A 16,820-nucleotide genomic window follows, 5' to 3' on the forward strand; every position below is an offset into this window, starting at 1 on the left:
GAATGCCATCAATGTTGTACAACTTCTTTCCCCAGTGTAAATCCTATGGAGACGAGAATATAACTCTAATTAACATCTAGTAAACTACCTGGCACCCTGAAGGCATTCAATATTTATTTATTGAATCACTTAAGTAATTAATTAAAAAAGCAACCTTAAGTATTAGTATGGTTTTCTGGAGAGGGGAGAGATTCTTTCTGAATACTTAACCTACCCGGTATAAAATGGGAACTGTACTCAGGAGGGGTACCGGGCCTTGGATCAGGTGGTTTTATTTGATTCTCCACTTCATCTGCAGGTTGCTCAGGTGCTGTGGGAACTATATTTTGGGGGAGAGAGAGGGGTCACGATTTACAATGGGAATGATAATATATGATTACAGAACATAGTCATTTTTTTCTTGTTGGTACAAATCAATGACTATAACCAATATGAAATAAATACACTCTTATTTCATATTAGAAGCAAGTTATTATGTACATGAGACATCAACCTGTTAATATATTTGATGGATTTTTAGCCTGAATATGGATTTAAAAATAAAAGTAGACAATTACATTGTGCTGTGAGCAAAGCAAAAAGCTTTCATGCTAGTGGCTCAGCGCACCTGATGCTGATTCCCACCTACACAAATTCCTTGCACAGTAGCAAAAATTCTTTTTACCTGCTCTATACTAGAGAGTGTACAGTCATATACAGAGTGAATACGGTTTTCTCCCAGAATCCTTTTTGGAAAACGGCTGTGTTTAAATAAAATCAAAACATAACACGATAAATACTTAATAAATTCAAAACATACCATGATGGATAGTTACTGGTTTAAGAACCACACAACTCAATTAGAGGTGGTTTAGTCCACATTTCCAGTGACTCATACTTTTACCGTATTCTGCCTGATGGTAACTGAGGTCACGAATTGCTGCAGGGGAGGTACTGAAGTCGCTTTCATGACAGCTTGGCCTCTTGTTGAAATTAGAGAAATTTCTCCCTGGATTCACTATAAGGAACAGTCCTGAGTCTTTTAACCAGTTGACTTTTCTCTCATAAGAAACACAAATCCCATTGATGGGGTGTTTCTCTCCTTATATCAACTCCTACGTTGCTTGAAAAAGCAGGGCCTACTTTTGAGCCTTCTTCTATGAAGGCAAGCTGTCATCATTTTTATCACTACCACCTCTCTTTGCAGACTTATTTTCTTACTTGTATTTTTCCTTTACCTAATTTCCCCCCACATACGTTAGAGGTTTTTCAGTACATATATGCCAATATAAATTCCTTTTAATCCCTTTCTGTCAAAGATAAATAGGAGTGTTCACATGTATAAAGAAATTAATATATTTTATATATATTCTCCAAATATTAAACAAGTAACTTCAAAATGAAATAATCTCCAATTTTTAAAGGAAGAGAATCACACAATTCACATTTGAAAATAAAGCAGATTAAAATTTATTCACAGAGACTTACCTGACATTTTGAAGAATTCCAATGAATCCTGAAAAACAAAACATTTTTATACCTTAAAAATATATATATATAGTTACTATCATTGTTTAGTGATACACGTAACAAGTCTTGTGATTCTTTCAGCCTCTAGTTATCTTTCTTTCATTCTTTCTTTTAATTCAACAAATATTTACAGAGCACCTATTATGACTAGGCACTACTACAGGTGTTGAAAATAAAGCAGTAAACCAGATGGACACTGCTGGAGATTATATTCTAGTGGAGTGAAACATGTCAGCGAATACTTAAGATTAAACTTAGATAGAAGAGTTAGGAAACTTAGATAGAAGAGTTAGGAAGAAAACAGAGTAAAAGATCTAAGAAAAACACGTTGGGGAGTTCCAGGGGCTAGGAAAGCCTCATTCAGGAGGTGACCTTTCAGCTATCTGAGCTATGAAAGGAGGCATTATACTAAAAACAAGTATGAAGACAGTTTCAGAAAGACAAGAAAGTAATTGCAAAGTCCTGAAATGGCAAAGAGCTTGGAATATTCAAGGGAGGGAAAGATGTCAGGTGTGACTGGGACACAGGGGAAGAAGAGAACCAAGGTAAGAGGTGGAGACAGAGGTCTGCCTGAAACTCATGGCACAATGTTTGGAATCTGTTGGAATTGCAGTGGGGAGGTCTCTAATCAGTGATCAGATCTGACTTAAACTTTATCTTGAGAGGGCAGGAGTAGAAGCAATGAGGGAGGGATGGAGGCAGTAATCCAGGTGAGAGCTGATGCTGGCTTAGACCTGGGAGGTAACAGGGGAGAGGGTCAGATGCACAACAAGATTTGGAAGCAGAACCTACAAGAGCTGCTGATGGACTAAGCAAGGACAAGCATCAAGGATGAGCCTCGCTTTTTAAAGCCAGGGTGTCTAAATTGATGGTGATGCCACCAACCGAACTTAAGAGGAAGATGGTGGGGAAAATGTTGGGGACTGGAGTGTTGAGACTGGGGAGGGCAGGAATCAGATGTTCAAATTGGGACCTGCTGTGTTTAAGAAGCTGAAAGAAAACATGTTAAACATTTAAATAAAAATATGTGGGGGTGGGATGGGGTATAGCTCAGTGGTAAAGTGGGTGCCTGGCATGCAAGAGGTCCTGTGTTCAATTCTTAGTGCCTCTGTAAAGGGGAAAATTTTTGTATATGTGAACATCCTGAGAATAACTCAGAGAAGTAAACTAGAAGTTCAGGTGATATTCGAAACAAGGGGGCAGGATCCAGGGAGAAATTTCATTAATCCAATCAAGGGGAAAAAAGATTATTATTAGAGAAAGGAATTTCAGTATTTCAGGTTTCTGAGTTCTGGGTAATGACAAACAACAAGAAGAAAACATTAACAAATGCTATAATATACTGAATGCTTATGAAATGTCAGGAAATGGCCAAGCACTTTTCATGTTATCTCCAATTATAAGATCTCTCTGATATGTAAATAGCCAACCCTGCTAAACTCAAGAACTTCTAAATCCAAAGTCCGTTTTTCCAATGAGTCATCCTGGTTGTCAGAGTACAGAATGTGGTCATTTGTGCTGTTTGAGTAGGAAGTAAATATATATACATATGTGTATATGGACAACTGAATTGCTTTACTGTACACCTGAAATTAACACTGTAAATCACCTATACTGTAATAAAAAGTACAAATTAAAAAGAAAGAAAGTCACAGGTACAGAATAGACTTACTGAAGTAGCACTAGAACGCCATAGGAGTGAGTGGTCAACACGGATACTGAATTGATCCGGTGAATGCCACCATGGCATAAGCCAGCGTGAGGATTCCCAGCTCTCACCACACCTGGTTCAGAATTCCACCAGTCTTGGACCACTTTCACTAACCTCTTTGGAGCTGGAGTTAATTGTACAGTGTCCTATGAGTCTTAAAAGTAAAAACAGTTTCCTGAGGCATACCCCAAATCCAGACCCAACTGCAGGCCAACCAAAAGAATTCCAGGATTTGATCCTATTCCTTTAATGATGATACTCTGGTGTTTAGGAAAATGCCCACACCTTTCCAGAACCTTAAATTCTGAACATTCCTAGGACTCCCACGCTTGTACACACAGGTTATAGATGAGAATGTTTTTGACAACCTGTTCATATTAAAAGAAACTGAAAACACTTCCCACGCCCATCAATGGTACACTGGATAAATAAATTCTGATACATTCATATAACACAATAGTATACTGTAGTGAAAAGAAAAAACTACAGCTACTCATATCAACCAAGATAAATCTCAAAACTACAACAACAAAAAAATAAAAGCAATTCATAGGAGAATACATTTGAATCCCTTAAGAATGTTCAAAAGCAGGAAAATGAAACAAAACATTTTCTTTTCTGATAAATGTATAGGAGAAAAGTCAGGGAATTAATAACACAAAATTCAGGAAAATTGTCATATATGGAGAAGTGACTTGGGGCAAGAGTTTTTAGTGCTGGCCTTCAAGGGGCTTGAAGTTCCTGCTAATGTTCTAACAGGGCAGTGGCAACAGAGGCAATGGGTTGTTACTAGCTTTTAAAGAGCAGCGTGTATGTTTAAATATGCACATTTATATGTATGACATTGTTTCCCAATAAAAAGAACCATCTGACAGTTCTGTGTTGAGTGTAACTTTCTAACTAAACATCTCCTGTTCCTTTCTATACTAAACCTGGGGATTGCACACTGTCAAGGAACTGTAATGGAAACTAATCAGAACAGAATATTGAGTGCCTTAGTAAAAAGGGGAAAATTATCCATCTATCTGTCCATCTGTCTATTCAGCCATCCATCCATCCAACTACCTATGGTGGCACATGGTATATAGCATAGTGCAATGGTGGCAAATGTTAATGATTGCTGAATATTTGAATATTTTTGAATATTGATAAATATTTGAATATTTTTATTACCAAAAAGAAACCTGAAGGAAAAATACACCACTCTGGACCCCAAAAGTGAAGCAGCATCTCTGGGGTCCAGGTCTGGAAATCTGTACTTTGAACACAGTCCCAGGTGATGCTTTTCATCAGGCATGTTTGAGGCTGACGGAGTGTAAAGAAAAACAACATTTCTCAACCATGCCAGGCAAAAATTAAAATTCCAATGTGATTCAAGTTACTGAAAAACACCTTGAAAACATAAAACAATTCTGAAAAAATTTTAAATCTATAGAAATGTTTTAGAAACTAGTATCAATGAATTTTAACAAAAATACACCTAAGCATTGCTTCACAAGCTGCAGGTGCTCAAAGCATTTATCTCCTCCCTCCTTTGAGCCACTAGTTTCTTTTTTTTTTTTTTTAACCACCCTAAATTCTCATCCTTTTCTTTAAAATTTTACAATATAGTTTATCAAAAATGTTATATAAGGCGGGGTAATTTCCACTTGGTACAATGATAATTTCCAGTTGGTACATGTTGTGCATGTAACCCTCCCTTAACACGCAGGGGATTGTCGCAGATTTCCTGCTCACTCAGCGAGGCCAGCAAGTGCCATACATTACGGAGAGACTGACTTCTGGCTTTTTAGCAAACAGAAATCAGACAGAAAACTGAGCTGCATCTCCATAATAAGTTGGCATTACACGGCCCAGAGAACTCAAGTGCAGAGGCCTTGGCATTTTCAAGGCTTAGGCTGCATACAGGGAAATCTAAGCCAATGGAAGAGTAAAGAGGGAAAGGAGACACAGGCGACACAGGATGAGGCAGGCGAAGCTGTGGTTGGCTGATCTGTGAGGCAGCTCTGATATCTTAAACGGCATCCTAGAGATGCCATTTAACTGGTGGTAAAAGCTAGAGAGCATTTAGCTGGATACCTCTGGCTGCAGCAAACTCTGCAGCTGTGTTATATGCTCACTCTTCAATTTCACCTCTGTAAACAGTGACACACTAGCAAAGTCCAATAAAACCACAAGTTCTAGAGCCACGCCATGGATATTTGAAACTTCAAACGCAAAACTGAAGATGACAAAGCTCTTTGCAGCTGAGCATTTACTGGAATCTGTCTTGGTCTTGGTAAGAGAGCCTCTGGGCACATGAGAATTTTGCAATTCTCTAGGCACAGGGCTTGGAAACCTGCCTATGAAATCTAAAACCTTGGGCTCTGCCTGTCTCCACTGCCTTCAGCTCTAAGCAGAGAGAAAAGAAAGCAGTAGGTCCCTGTCTGCACAATTCCTTCAGCTTCTTAGCAGCAGCAGGAAATACAGCTAGTTCTTGCAAAGTCCTGGTCCATCTACCACAGTTCCCCATTTGGGTTTAATATGTAACTGTTAGGAAGTGATATCCTTTGTACACAAGGTAGGACACTTGGTGGAGGGCAGAAGACTGGGTAGATGGTAAGTGGTGTATGCCAGCACATTTCAGACAGTATGGACAGTGGTGCAGACAGGTAGCTCCCAGGTCTACCTCTACTAGTTGTGTAAGGCAGCCCTGATATCTTAAATGGCATCCTACAGCTACCTTGAGTGACCATTCTGTTCTTCAGTTATCTTGTGTGTCATGGGCACAATGACAGCTGAATCCACCTCACAGAACTACTGTGAAGACTAAAACGGTTTCCCCTGGATAGCACTTAACACAGCATCCGGTACATAGCAAATCCTCGACAAATATACATTACTACTACAATTTCGCTAGGTAAAATAAACGAACTGGTGAGGAGACCAAGAATAAACGTCCGTATTCAAACGTAGTATATTAAAAAAAAAAAAGCTGTCTGCCATTTAGCCATTTAACATGTATTACTGAGCATCAGTGTGCAAGACTTAATGCTGGGTTCCAAGCTGATACCAAAAATTTCCATCTCCTACCATCAGCAAGTATGGTCCTAGCAGATGTGATTTTATGAGCATTGTTTGTACTGAGTTTCAAATTGGAAAAAGCTAGGAGAAAACAGAGACATTGCTGAGGGCTTTTTCCTACTTGTAGCTAAATGAAAGAGGTAAGCACAGCTTAAGTGTCTACAGGATTTGCTTCTAATTTAGGATAGTGACATTTATTATGTTATATTATTAAGATGAATTGATTTATCTAGTAACAGGCTTTAGAAAGAGTAGACAATTAAAATTACATTAAAGACATCATCTCTTTGTCTCTTATTACAGAAATACTGTGAAACTAAATAAATACATACAATAAATAAATATATTTAAATGTAAGGTACCAAAGACTATACCTTAACTTATTTGAACTATTCCATTTTTGTTGTTTACAGCTTTTTGATATTATGATCTGTGCTATAAAATTTTCATTTACATAAATATTTGCATATACTTCTAGCCATTCACTTATGAGAAAATAATTTACAAAGGATTCATGTTCTACAAGTGAATGGTTTTATAGTTTAGGGAACATTTTGTCAAGTTATTTTTTTTCTAGCAAGGCTTTTCAGTTTAAATCTAAATCATATCTGACTGTGACCATCTCAATATCAAATATTATCTTTCTTTAAATTTTGCCACATACCAAGGAATTGGTATTCTTGTATTACCATGCCACCAAATATAATTCTTAATTCCTTAAATATTAAAAATAATCATGTATTTTCTGAAAAAGAAGTTAGCTGATATGGTGATGTAACAGATTTCTGAGAATCACTAATGCAAAAATGTTACAAAATAGTAGATACTCAGGACTTACATTTGAAAGAACTGTTCATTCTTTTTATAAGTGACCCTTTAAATACCTTTTGCTAATTAAAACATATAAAACTTTTATTCATATCTTCACATGAAGATAAAGGCAAATGGAAATGTAATGGCTGCCTAGGGAAACAGACCCTAAAATTGGAGGTTTAAATGTAAAAATAAAATAAAATCCCCTCAGGAAAAGTAAAAAATCAGATAAATTGTTTGAAGAAAGAACATAGAAAACGGACTGGGTGTGGCTAAGAGGGACCCCAAATAAAATGGACCCATACAGCCATGACAGACTTGGGGCTCAGTTCTTAGAAAAACCAGGGACAACTATAAGAACTTCTGATTTTGCTGTCTTTCCTAGAATGTTCCTAAGGAGAAGCTCTGACACCAGTTAATCACAAAAATTTGTGGTCAGGCTGCAAGGGTCATCCAATTCCCATACAAGTCTCCCAATGGTGGCTTCTGAGGTTTTTGCTTTTAAAAGTACTTCGCCCCCCAAAACATACTTTGTTACACCCAAAGGCTGTGTATCCCCAGTCTGCAAATGTTTTGAACAATAAAGCTGTCCTTTTGTTTCAAGATAACCCTGATTCTTTCCAGGGATTTATTTCTAATTTAGGATGACACTTTAAATACCTACTGCTAGTTAAAATATATGATACTTTTATTCATTTCTTCACAGGAACCAAGATCAAGACAAATGGAAATTTAATGGCTGCCTAGGGAAATAGACCCTAAAATTGCAGGTTTACAAGCAACAGATGCATTATGTTTCTATTTAGCTTGCCTGTGGATTCTGGATTGAATATTAAAATAGTCAGGTTGTTCAAGGGTCACCTATTTGAAATCACTGCTGAAGAACAAACTAGCTCAGATCAGATTTGACAGTGGTATCCAGAAATATGGCCTCTGATCCCACACAAATCTTGCACATTAAGGGTCTAACTAGATTTCTGCAGTAAGTTTACTAGACAAATTGTGTTCTTTTGCTTCCTTTTCTTTTTACATTTCTTAGCTTTATACTGATGGATGAAAAAAGCTGGATGTCCAAGAACTGATTATTATTTTTGTGGCTAATGTATCAAATCAGAGCTCCCAGGATTGATGATCTCCTATCTTTCAATTGTATTCAACAAAGACACTTTCTAAACATCTTCCTAGGCAGTTTACAAATATTAATTTCATAAGAAGCTTTGTAAAAGACACTATAATAGAGGTGGAAACTGAGGCACAGACAAGTTATTAAAAGGCTCGCCTCCAAGGCTGCATGCAGTTAGTGAGAAACTCTGGCAGCATTTACCAGGGCGATCCAGCTCCCCAAGGCTATTTCACGTTGCTACCTTGCCTGGGCTTTCCTTTTATCCTTTTGGCCACACCAGAACTCTTCAATGTTTACCTTTGAAGTAGGGGAGAGCTGTAAGATAGAAAAACACAGTTGACCTTGAACAATGCAGGGATCAAGATGCTCACCCCCCGCAGCCTAAAATCCACGTATAACTTTACAGTCAGTCCTCTTATCCTCAGCTCCGCATCCAAGGGTTCAGCTGACTGAGGATCATGCAGTCCTACAGTTCCTATCTAGTGAAGAAAATCCACATATAAGGGGACCCTCACAGGTCAAACCTGTGTTGTGCAAGGGTCCACTGTATGTACAGTTTAATGAGCTACTTTTTCTTGTCTCTGTAAGGCACAGCAATTCTGACGTAGACTTGGTAAAATCAAAAAAACAGAAACAACTAGTTCAGATATGTTACTCTTTGAATATGAATTTGCTGAATAATTGGGTAGGTCTGTTTGAAATGTTTTTACAGTAATGGTGAGACATTTACATTAATCGGTTTTGGCTCAGCAAAAGTTTTGTGGATTATAGACTAATTCACATGTGACATTAACATGGATAACAGAAACATTAGCTGTAAGGTTTAAACTAAGTCAGTTTATGTATTTTAGTAAATGTAATGAGGTAGGTGAAGAATGCATTTCACAAAAATACCTGCAGCTAGATTTCTCATGATATAAACAGAGCTCAGGAGGAAGCTTTTCATGGACTTCCCCAACCTTTCTCTCTGGGAAGCTGGCCCCAAAGCAGATCATGTTTATGAAAGAGAGGACTGGGGTCTCTGCCTATTATGGCCAAATAAGCCACTGGGGCAAAAAGAAAACCCCTTTCTGGCCTAGAGGTGGTGCTACGTAGTGCAGAGAGTGGAGAAAAGTCAGCAGAGCAGTGTGGAGGGAGGCTCCTGGGAGGGAGACAGAGAGTCGGGAGAGAGGAAATCAGCAGCTGGTGCAGTAAACAGGTTTGAAATGAGAGCCTTAAAGAGGATTAAATTTGGTGGAATCCCCCCCAACTAGAAGGTAAACTTCCTAAAGAAAGATGTTTAACTTAAAAAAATATATTATTCTTGTACTCTCAGTACATACAGCAGTGGCTGCACATGGTAGGCATCCAAAAAATATTGTTTAAATGAAGCTTTTCACTCTGTAAAATCCTCTGCTACATCCTTTAAGGAAATTTCTCCTATAAAGCTTAAATTATTCCTCCACATCACGGGGTATATTTTTGTTTCCTTTGAATATAATATCTTATAGATTCCATTACGTTTGCATGAAATCAATCCTACAAGAAACTTGAAAGAAACTGATTAATTTTCATTATGAAAAATTAAAATATTGGAAAATTCTAGTTAATCTATATTATGTTTTTACAATTTATACAAACATTTTTCTTAGTTTAGTCACACCATTATTCTTGCTGAACAAAATGTCTATGGTAGGATATTCCCCTTTTTAGCACGTTAAGAATCTTGAAAGTTGGTTATTTGGCTTTATTTTAAAATAAAAGAATGAGATTAAATGGGAGCAAACTGATAGTCACAGTTGATAACTTTTATTAAACATAGAGAATATCAGGTCTATTTTAGCTTTCAGAGGGGGCATGTTTTTGTTACTTGGAGTACAAAAAATACCAGAAGAATAATATCATGATCTTTATATAATGCAATTAAGAAAACATTACCATGCCGATCATGGTTTCTGGAAGATTACCAGATAATGCTTTATTGTGTCATTTTCTGACTAGTCTTCCAGTATTAAAATCTGTAACAAAACAGGATGTCGTGTGACCTACAATTAAACCATTTTGATAAGAAGCTTTACATGTATAAAAAGTCATTTTAAATATGTGTTATCTGGAAAAGTACATAGATTTGTATCACAAAAGGACCCCTTCTACACAGATCCCCCTCTCCCATCTCAAAGGCAACCAGACACTAGTTTTTGTCTTCCAAGAAGTTTTCTAAGCAGACACAAAATATATTTATGCCTTTTAACACAAATGGCAGCCTTCTATATACCATTCTGTACCTTGTTCTTTATTAAAATTGTCCTGATGTTGATTACATTTCAGTTCCCATAACCTTATTCTTTTTTTTTTTTTTTTTTTTTTATTCTACAATTTTGAAATCCCAGTCTATCCCTTCCCACCCTCCGCCCCCCTGGTAACAATAGTCTGTATTCTCTGTCTGTGAGTCTATTTCTGTCCTTTATTTACGCTTTGTTTTTGTTTGTTTGTTTGTTTTTGTTTTTTAGATTCCACATATGAGCCATCTCATATGGTATTTTTCTTTCTCTTTCTGGCTTACTTCACTTAGAATGACATTCTCCAGGAGCATCCATGTTGCTGCAAATGGCATTATGTTGTCAGTTTTTATGGCTGAGTAGTATTCCATTGTATAAATATAACCTTATTCTTTTTAATGGCTGCACCAATTCAACTGGCTGCTTGATGAAAATTTAAACTGTTCCCCAAACGCATGCTATTACAAACAATGCTGAAATAAGCTTATATATTACTTCTTTGTATACATGTGTATGTGTATTAAATTCTTAAAAGTTGAATTGCTGGATCCTAGTTTTGAGCAATTTTATTTTAATGTATACAGTCAAAGTATACACTAAGAATCTGAATCAATTCACCCATAAGACAAAAAGGTGTTACATTTCTCACACAATGTTTAATCAAAATTTTTGTCACTGCCAATCTGAAAGGTGAAAACATTTCAGTTTTATTGTCCGCATCTTGACCAGTTTTTATTATATGCTTAAAAGTTATTTTCATCTCCTGTGAAATGCCTGTCTGGCATGTGCCCATTTTTCTCTTTGCTAGTTTTTAAAGAAATTTTCTTTTCCTGTTGCTTATAAGAATGGTATTAAAATTTTATTTTCTGTTAAGAATATTTTCTCAAAATCTGTCATTAATTTCTACTACATTTTTTGCCATGCATTCTTTATTTTTTATAATCCAATTTCAGATATTTTCCTTTTTAAAAGATAGCATTTCCACCATCCTGAAGGATGCAAGAGGTTTTAGTACAATGTTGCTGAAATACATAGAGTGTGAAAATTACTGTTATTTTCTGTTTATAAAAAAGTTAACAGGTTGTGAAAACCCTCAGGCAAAACTTTTCAACTGTGTGCCTATAGGAAAGGTAACAGCAATCAATACTAAAGAAAGGGATTTTCAAAGAAAGAACCTGAAAGAGAAAGCAAATGGAGCGAACAATATGAAAAGCTTTGTGAAAGAACATGTATTTCTTCTATTATTCATAAAGTGATTCTTCTGTATGTTACTAATTACACTCTCAGCAGCTTTACTGTTTATTATTTTACTTTTTCCTCTTATGACATCATCATTTGTTACTTATAAACATGCATACATTACAGAATCATGTAACGGAATATGAACATACCTAATAATATACCACACCTCAGAGACATTGCAGGTTCAGTTCCAGACCATCAAAGTAAAGCCAATATCACAACAAAGCAACTCACACAAATTTTTTGGCTTCTGAGTGTAAGAGTTATGTTTACATTATACTGCAGTCTACCAAGTGTGCAATATCATTATGTCTAAAAAAAGGAACATACCTTAATTAAAAAATAATTTAGTGCTGAAAAATGCTAACCATCATTTGAGCCTTCAGCACATTGTAGTGTAACATCAAAGATCCCTGATGTCTGTAACAAATATAATAATGAAATATGTTTTAGACTATTATTATTCCACCTTTGGATGTACAATTATGTAATCAAATTCCAATCAATGGTTATAGAACTGTGCCAAGTTTTCTATATTACAATCTTATTGTGACTATCTTTACACACTAAGGAGCGTGATGAATTCTATGCTCCAATTAGTGAATGAATATTTGAAAATTTTAATAGTTATCACTATAAAATGTTTTACTAATACATACCCACTAAGAGGTTGTTAAGAGTATTATTTCTCTCATCAATTACCAACAATACTGAGTATTAACAGACTTTCAATATCAGTAAAACAGGCAAAACAATCTTACTTTAATTGCATTTTTTTGATAATTTGTGTGGCTGACAATCTTCATATTACTTATACTTTGCATTTTTCTTACTTTGAATTGACTTTTTTCTCAAATTGGATTGTTGATTGTAGAAGTTCTTAATGAGAGTTCTAGGCATATTAGTATAGTTAGCTCTTTTTCTGTTAACAATTTCCATTTGTATGTTTGGTTTTGTTTTCATGCAAATATTGAGAATCATGTCCCTATCTAAATGGGGTCTAGGTTTTTTTTTTATCAGTCTCAAAAGTGCTTTCCCACATGCCATGCTCACAAATGTTCATTCAAGTGTTCTTTTACTTTCAGGTTTCATATATTAAGATTTAACTTAGTAAACCATCTAGATTTCACTTGTATGTTAATAGTGAGGGAAAGTTCAAGTTTTACTATTAGGTTTTTCAAATGAATACCTGATTGTCCAAACAAGATCAATTTAATGTTATTTCTTCCCCATTCTCTGATTTAAAATGTATGCTTACCAAATGTCTGCTTTCCTTTTATTCTTAAATGTCTCTTCAGTTTCCTCAATTCTGGTAGTACCCTATTCCCTATAATACGGCCTTTTAATCACTATAGTTTCATAATATCTTTCATTATATAGTAAAATCTCCATATATATGTACATTTTTCTTTGAATTGAAAGCTTCCTGGCAAGCGTGTTTTTCCACTTGAGCTAAACAGTTGCTTTAAAAACAAATTCGGATATAACTATTTAATTTATATGTTCTTTTAGAGAAATTTTCGTCTAGAAAAATGTTACGTGTTTTATTATACTTTTACCTATACATTCCCATACACACATTTAATACATTTTCAATAGGTCCCTAATGTTTTATGTCTTTTTTAAAAATAGGTTTTTCAATTTTGTATTATTTCATGCTAAATCGAATGGTTTATTTTCTATTTTCTAGTCGTATTTATATAAATAACATCTATGAATATCTGTAAATTACGGTTAGACGCAATTTGACACTTCACTAAATTCTCTTACTGCTTCTGTGAGATTTTCAGTTGTTTTCTGTTAAGTATTCAAGTTACACAATCACTCCATGAGCAAAATTGTGAAAATGCTGTTTTCTTTCCTAATCAGAATGTTAACGTGTTCTCCTGTCTGATGCCTCTGGCCTATACCACTCAACAGTGTCAGAGTACGGAAATGATGCCCGTGATAGCGAGATAGATGTAGGTTATCTTTCTACTCCTCAAGTAGTTAACACCCAATTTAAAATATTGAAGCCATACCCCTTTAAGTAGGTGGGAAACCAGCCTTAGTGCATCATATCTTCATCCGTACTAGTCTGGGTGGCTACATTTTATATGTGCAACATAACATTTAGAACTCAACTAAACTGTAGACCGTAAGGGAAGACCAAAAATTAAATGAAAGAAAATTCTAAGTCTTGAAATATAAACGTTTTATTTTATAAAAACAAAGCAACTGCACCCCGAAATAAATCACACCCAGGTGTGATTGCTGAAGGTTCAAGTGAGAGACGGGCTCTCTCCAGTTACCCCCGCCCGACTCGTACAGTGATATCAAACCCTTTTACCTGGCCCTGAGTCGGCCTGGCCCGGGTCCCTGAGAGCAGCGCGGAGGGAGCGCCCGCCAGAGACCCGGCCTGCGGGGCAGAAACGCGCGGGTGGCGGGCGACCCCGGGAGACGCGCGTTCCGCGCGCAGGAGACGCGGGAAAGAGGCGCAGCGCAGCCGGGCAGCGCAGCCAGCGCTGCGGAGCGCGCTTCTGCGCCGGCGGAACCGTCTCACCAACACGGCCTGGGTCCCGGGGCCTCGGCCGCCGACTCCAGATCCACGAGGCCCCGACTTCGACCCAGCCCCGGAGGCCGCTCGCTGCCGGGCCCGCCTCGTCCCCGGGTAGACGCGCACTGGGCGCCCGGGGACTTCGGCAACCACCTGAGGATGCAGCGCGGGGGGCGAGGCGGGCTGGGGTCTGCCAGCCCAGGACGCCGCGCGCCCCTCGCCCGCCGGCCGAGGTATCTCCTCGGGACCCCTCCCCGCCCGGCCCCACTCACCGCCCAGCCTGCCGTCAGCTCGGCACCCACGACGCCAGGCCTGGGGTCTGATTTTATCCGCGGAGAAGCCGAAAGGGGAAGAGAGAGGAAAGGGAAGGGAAGGGTGAGGAAAGGAAAGGAAGAGGAGGATTTTGAAATTAAAAACAAAATAGAGCCCGAGGGGGAGAGGCGCGCGGGGTCGGGGGCGTGGTCCCGAGGGCTCGGACCCTCCCGGGGACGCCGGCCCCCGCCTCGCCCCGCCCCCGCGCGCCGAGCTCCAGGCCGCGGGTCGAGCTGAGGGGGAGGCGCGGGCCGCCTCTGGAGCCGGCTCCCAGGTGAAGAACTCCGAGGACCGGAGATGAGGAAAAGCAAGTTGTCACAGCTCTCAGGTGAGGTGAAGAAAGAGAGCAAGCCAGCGGTTGCTTCTAATCAGAGAGGCACGTTCTAGAGCCTGTGAGGCAGGGCTTTGGGGAGATTTCAGGAGAGGAAAGGAAACGAAGAAACCTCTCTCGTAAGAGCCCTGATAATTTGCATCTGTCCCTCCCCCAGGCCCTTGGCTCGGAGAGCTGGCCTTGGCGAGGCGGTGCTGGCTGGAAACACTCGGGCGCGGGGCCCAGGCGGTTTTCTTTTCCACAGGATTGGAGGAGCCAATTTGATGTTGGGGGGATGGAGGGAGCACGCCAGGAAAGAGGGGCGCGGGAACAATGTTACCAGTGTTTTCTGACATTAGGAGAAAATGCCATTTGGTAGGTTCCGTTATTAGACACTAATGGTGTTTTCAGACTAATGTGGTTCAGGTCTGTGGTCCATGGGGAGGAGCACAATCCACTGACAGGAACTGGGAGAATCTAGATGTACCTACCTTTTAAAGACTAAGAACTGGACAGGGGTAAATTACATTAAGATTGGAAGAGTATTTGGCAGTGCCCCACTATGGAAGTTTGGATAAATCAGAAGGCTTATGGGAGTGGAGTTCTGGAACTTTCTATTTTCCTTTGTACGTATGCTATTTGCTAGTATGCATGTGAAACAAATTTTAAAAATTCATATTGTATTTCTCAGTAGTAATTACACAGGACATTACCCAAATACCGAAATAATGTACTGAAAGCATAAAACAAAGTGGCGCCCAAACTATAGCTAAATATACTATTTATTACCTTTTTTGTGTGTTGAATTCCACCAAACTTTATTTTTAATTTTTTAACACCTTTATTGTGGTTTCTGTACAATATCAGCTTTGTTTTAAATTAATGAAGGTGATTCAGACATTGAGTTTATGAATGCAAACATCCACAATGGTCACATGAATGATCCCCAGTAATTCAAGAGTGAAACATGTCTTGTGAAACATTATGCTTTGGAGATATTGTGGATAATACATTGTAGAGATTCTAAATTCTGTCTTCCTCTGAAAGAAGATTCATTATTTTCTGGCAAGCAGTTGAAGGCTGATTATCTTTAACCTCTGGAAACTTTGGTTGATACTTTGTTAAGGCCAGTCTATCACATGCCTGAAGATTTTACCAAAGCTGTATGTCCTTGGCAGTACTCAAATTCCAACCTCTATTTCCTTGCAGTGCACAGCAACTGAAATCTCTGTTCAGTCCTTTCAACTGCTACTTTCTGCTGGCGTCATTGGAGCCTCCCTAGCACGTGCATAGTTCCCGTCAGTCAGGGATTTGAGGGCTGTTTGTAGGTAGGTATTAATGTTCTTCACCCTACTTTCTGAGATTACCCTCAATGTACAGCGAACCTGGCAGCCTGAAATCTCTTAACTGACATCGCGAGTGAATATGAGAGCGTATTTTGCTTGAATTCTACCTGCCCTGCCCCTGAGGACTGGGGAATGCCCACAGGGGCAAGGCTGTAAACGTGGATCTCACTCAGTGATTATCATTCATTTCTTTAAACTGGTCAAATCCCTACAGTTTCTGTTTGATTTTTACTGCTCTCTAGTGTCTTCAAATAGTTGTTTACATATTTCTTCCATAGTTATCTGTGGGAGAGTTATTCCAATGTAGGCTACCTTAGCATTATTGAAAGCCTAATTATCACACGCTCATAGCATTTTAAAGGAGTTCATTGCTACGTAAGCCAAACTGTCAGAAAGCTCTTTTTATTAAACAAAATATATATCCATAGGATATCTTTGTTGTTTCTTGATTCTATGTTCCAAAGAGGAATATATTTCTTACTTTAATTAGTAATCCTGTAAGTTCATGTAAGTAGTTCTCCACTTTTCCTCACATATTTTATTCCTAAGACTGAACACCCTTCTTTCTCTTTGCTATTTCTGTCTGCCGTGATTGCA

The 16,820-nt window shown here is 38.3% G+C and overlaps 1 protein-coding gene across 2 annotated transcripts in view; it reads right to left on the reverse strand.

Moving 5' to 3' along the window:
• Positions 1–14,779, reverse strand: part of PLSCR4 (phospholipid scramblase 4) — a 30,715-nt gene extending 15,936 nt beyond the window's left edge. The window contains exons 1-4 of one of the 2 annotated variants that reach the window (XM_031448822.2): positions 14,528–14,757; positions 8,421–8,534; positions 1,468–1,495; positions 215–319 (exon numbers count right to left, since the gene is read on the reverse strand). In XM_031448822.2, coding sequence (XP_031304682.1) covers positions 215–319; positions 1,468–1,474 — 112 coding nt within the window. In that variant the 5' untranslated portion in view covers positions 1,475–1,495; positions 8,421–8,534; positions 14,528–14,757. Of the gene's footprint in view, positions 1–214; positions 320–1,467; positions 1,496–8,420; positions 8,535–14,527 lie in introns of both variants that reach the window. The other variant, XM_031448832.2, reaches the window with a different exon arrangement.
• Between the last annotated feature and the right edge of the window lie 2,041 nt (positions 14,780–16,820).

This window comes from Camelus dromedarius, chromosome 2 (assembly GCF_036321535.1).
Source record: "Camelus dromedarius isolate mCamDro1 chromosome 2, mCamDro1.pat, whole genome shotgun sequence".
NCBI classification, from domain to species: domain Eukaryota; kingdom Metazoa; phylum Chordata; class Mammalia; order Artiodactyla; family Camelidae; genus Camelus; species Camelus dromedarius.